General features: G+C 50.4%; 1 protein-coding gene across 1 annotated transcript; it reads left to right on the top strand.

Moving 5' to 3' along the window:
• The first annotated feature begins 847 nt into the window (after positions 1–847).
• Positions 848–4,092, top strand: LOC124652225 (probable xyloglucan glycosyltransferase 9). Its single transcript, XM_047191250.1, is given in 6 exon segments — positions 848–1,709; positions 1,808–2,116; positions 2,211–2,501; positions 2,639–2,752; positions 3,168–3,294; positions 3,297–4,092. Coding segments are annotated over 6 exon segments (2,097 nt in total). The 5' UTR covers positions 848–959; the 3' UTR covers positions 3,803–4,092.
• The last annotated feature ends 392 nt before the right edge of the window (positions 4,093–4,484 follow it).

The following is a 4,484-nucleotide window of genomic DNA, read 5'->3' as shown; positions in this document are numbered from 1 at the left end:
GGACAAAAAAAACGTGTTTGGAGGACGCGGCTGAAAACCGCTCATGGGGAAACTCGTTTGGAGCCTATCCATCTAATAACCGTTTTAGTCTTCTCTGCAAGCATGTTGTTTAATTGCATAATCTGTTAATTAAAGCTCCATGCAACCAATTACCCCTAGAGTCACTTGTTTGTGCAACAAAATATTTGAGTCGCTGGTTTGTGCAACAATGACCCCAAGAGTTGCTGGTTTATGCAATTTTCTCAACATTAGAAAAATCAGAGGAGCCAGATAAAAGTTTCACTGTAACTACTCCTACAAGAAATGAAGACAAGTAAGCAAAAGAACAAAGAAAAATGAGCAAACAGAAAATGAAACAGAAATTTGTGGCAAGATTATTTCTTTTTGGTTTTCATCAAAGCACGTTCCATGTATCCCTTGTCACAAAACAAAACTTAAGCCAAAAGTTCACGAGCTGCGATGCAATGATGTTGTTGCCCTTTTGAAAGTAAAAAAAAAGAGACAAATTATGTTAACCCCGTGTGCGCTTCTTAAACCACAGGAACCGCGTAAATTTCTCACCGTAATTATCTCCGGAATAAAAACCATACCCAAAAGTTAAAAAACGAAAAAGGCCTGCAGCGAAGAAAAGGGAAATTACTTCACGGAGTAAAATATTTCTCTTTAGACGCGTTGAGCTGTTCCCAGTCCGTCCTCCCAGTCTCGCCGCCTCCCCCTCCTCTGCCCCTCTTCTTAAGCTCAAAAAAATGGCAGTGGAGTGAAGCTCGCCGCTGCACAGTGGAGCTTTGGGATAGGTTGGCGCTGGGTTGGTGGAGTCGGAGGGCTCTAAAAGCAGGGAGGGGAGCGCCAGGAATAGTGTGTGTGTGGCGGAGTGGGCGTCTAATTTGGGGCACGAAAACGAAAGGTCGAGGCCTTGGCCGGTGCCGGTGGAGGCCTTGGGGTTCTTCGACGGGCCATTCATGGCGCCATGGACCGGCTTGTGGGGCGGTAGGGCCGGCGGCGACGCCTACCGGGGCACGCCGGTGGTCGTCAAGATGGAGAACCCTAACTGGTCCATCTCCGAGATCTCGCCGGAGGACGACGACGAGGACTTCCTCGTCGGCGCCGGCGCCACCGGTGCCCGCCGCAAGGGAGGCCGCGGCAAGAACGCCAAGCAGATCACCTGGGTGCTGCTGCTCAAGGCGCACCGCGCGGCGGGATGCCTGGCCTCGCTCGCCTCCGCCGCCGTCGCCCTCGGCGCCGCCGCCAGGCGCCGGGTGGCCGACGGCCGGACCGACGCCGACGCCGGCGCTGGCGCGGGCGCGGAGAGCCCCGTGCTGCGCTCCCGCTTCTACGCCTTCATCAGGGCCTTCCTCGTCCTCTCCATGCTCCTCCTGGCCGTCGAGCTGGCCGCGCACGTTAACGGCTGGAACCTCGCAGCCTCCGCGCTGGCCCTCCCCATTATCGGCGTCGAGTCGCTCTACGGCTCCTGGCTGCGCCTCCGCGCCGCCTACCTCGCGCCGCTCCTCCAGTTCCTCACCGACGCGTGTGTGGTGCTCTTCCTCATCCAGAGCGCCGACCGCCTCATCCAGTGCCTTGGCTGCTTCTACATCAACCTGAAGCGCATCAAGCCAAAGCTTAAGTCCTCGCCGCTGCCGGACGCCGAGGACCCTCACGCCGGCTACTACCCCATGGTGCTCGTCCAGATACCAATGTGCAACGAGAAGGAGGTCAGTGTGTCGCTGCATTACTCAGCTGTTGCTCCGCAGATGCCTCTTATTTTTCTCTACAATTCTGCAATAGTTTAACCATCTGGTCGTCGCCTCAGGTGTATCAACAATCGATTGCGGCCGTTTGCAACCTTGATTGGCCGAGGTCCAACTTCCTGGTTCAGGTGTTGGACGACTCCGACGACCCGACGACGCAGTCACTCATCAGAGATGAGGTTGCGAAGTGGCAGCAGAACGGAGCTCGGATTCTCTACCGGCATCGTGTGCTCAGGGATGGGTACAAGGCCGGGAACCTCAAGTCCGCCATGGGCTGCAGCTACGTCAAGGATTACGAATTTGTTGCCATCTTTGACGCCGACTTCCAACCAAACCCAGACTTCTTAAAGCGCAGCGTCCCACATTTCAAGGTAAATTCAGGGGGAATTTTTTGGAGTACTTCCTTTTTGTTACTACCTGGTTTAGGATTCCAATTCTGGTTTATCAATTGGGCTATTGTTTCAGGACAATGATGAATTGGGGCTGGTGCAAGCAAGATGGTCTTTCGTGAACAAGGATGAGAACCTATTGACTCGGTTGCAGAACATCAATCTGTGCTTCCACTTTGAGGTGGAACAGCAGGTAAATGGCGTGTTCTTGAACTTCTTTGGGTTCAATGGCACTGCTGGAGTTTGGAGGATCAAGGCATTGGAGGATTCAGGCGGGTGGATGGAGCGGACTACGGTGGAGGATATGGACATTGCAGTTCGGGCACATCTCCATGGCTGGAAGTTTATCTTCCTCAATGATGTTGAGGTATTGTATATGACCAATTTCTTCTCGATAAGTGACTTGGCAATTCAATTTACTACTCCCTCCGGTTCATATTAATTGACTATAATATGAATGTATCTAGTTGAGTTGAACTGAATTGTTTGTTATACTGCCTAAAGTGCCAATGTGAATTACCCGAGTCATACGAGGCTTACAGAAAGCAACAACATCGGTGGCATTCCGGTCCAATGCAGCTGTTCAGGCTTTGCTTACCAGACATCATCAAGTCCAAGGTATTGTTATGCTCTTTTTATTGTACCTAAATATAGCTGGACAGACATCGACAGGGCACGTGAGAGATTGCTTCAATAATGTTAACATGTTCAGCGAAAATTCTGAAATGTTGGTGCTTTTGAAATGGGGTCTTTAAATACACAATTCTGTGAGACCTCTCCTTTAGTACTTGCCTTTTGTGCTGGTTGCTTAGGTTACACTTTGAAAAATGCTTTCTCATCATTTGCCTTGTATACACTGCAATGTAACACTATCTGTTAGACCAGTTTGTTTTGTATTAGCATGGAGGAATTTATATATGCTACTCGGATTAGCTTCTTGAATTCCTTGTTGCTATTGCGGTAGAAACAATTTACCTCACTCAAACCTACCAATGTACCTGTTTATTAACTCTTTTTTTTTCCTTTACCGCAGATTTCGGTTTGGAAGAAAGCCAACTTGATCTTCCTCTTCTTCCTCCTCCGGAAGCTCATCCTGCCATTCTACTCCTTCACGCTCTTCTGCATCATCCTCCCGATGACAATGTTTGTGCCCGAAGCGGAGCTCCTGACTGGGTCGTATGCTACATCCCTGCCCTGATGTCATTGCTCAACATCCTACCATCTCCAAAGTCCTTCCCTTTCATCATCCCGTACCTGCTCTTCGAGAACACCATGTCCGTGACCAAGTTCAACGCCATGATCTCAGGCCTGTTCCAGCTCGGAAGCGCCTACGAGTGGGTGGTGACCAAGAAATCCGGCCGATCTTCAGAAGGTGATCTCATCGCTTTGGCGGTCCCACCCAAGGAGCTGCGGCACCAGAGAACCGGCTCGGCCCCGAACCTCGACGCCATGCTGAAGGATCAATCGGATAGTCCGAAGAAAGATGGCAGGAAGAAGAAGAAGCACAACCGGATATACAAGAAGGAGCTCGCCCTGTCGCTGCTACTATTAACGGCCGCCGCCCGCAGCCTGCTAACGAAGCAGGGCATACACTTCTACTTCCTATTGTTCCAGGGCATCTCCTTCTTGTTAGTAGGCCTTGACCTCATAGGCGAGCAGGTTGAGTGAAAACTGTAAACATGGACACGATAGATCTTAAAATGACGGTGATTGACACCACCATGGGAGTGATGGTACCGCGCTCGTCGAAGCTCTCGGCCGAGGTTTGGAAAAATTCATGGATCAGCCATGACCACACGACGTGATCTGCCAGCAGGGTCCACTTTGATGAGATCGAGAGAGAGGCTTCTGATCCCGGTAGAATGTGTAGATATACTAGCCTCTTTGGCATGGGAATCAGATTCCCAGGCCTCTCCATTCTTTTGTATGAAAATTTTGGGTGCTCGTGTGGGGGATCTGATGTTGTCTTAGCGTGATGTAATGTATTCCGTCGTGTGCACGATTGATCGAGGAAGAAGCCAGAACGCCATTGTTTGATTGGAAACCATCCGTACTCATGTGTGTGGCGGATGAAGGTGTCGTTCACGTGTCCTCGTAGATGCTTGTTTTGAGGTACCGGGTTGATCTGGTCAATGTGTGTTGGTGTGTATACAGGTTGTGCTTGTCACCGGCAAAGGTGAAACTGCCCATGACGACGTCACATGATGGGGAGCTTTTTTGCGCTTTGCCAGAAAGATTGCATCTAGATTCCGGCATCCGGTCAAGAATGGGGTTCCTTCTGTCAATAGGTTTAGTGACGCATGATGAACTTTTCAAAGTAAAAAAATGTCAAAGAGATGGAAACTTGTGT

Source organism: Lolium rigidum, chromosome 5 (assembly GCF_022539505.1).
Source record: "Lolium rigidum isolate FL_2022 chromosome 5, APGP_CSIRO_Lrig_0.1, whole genome shotgun sequence".
Lineage (NCBI taxonomy): Eukaryota > Viridiplantae > Streptophyta > Magnoliopsida > Poales > Poaceae > Lolium > Lolium rigidum.
This window is presented reverse-complemented; position numbering and strand designations above follow the sequence as displayed.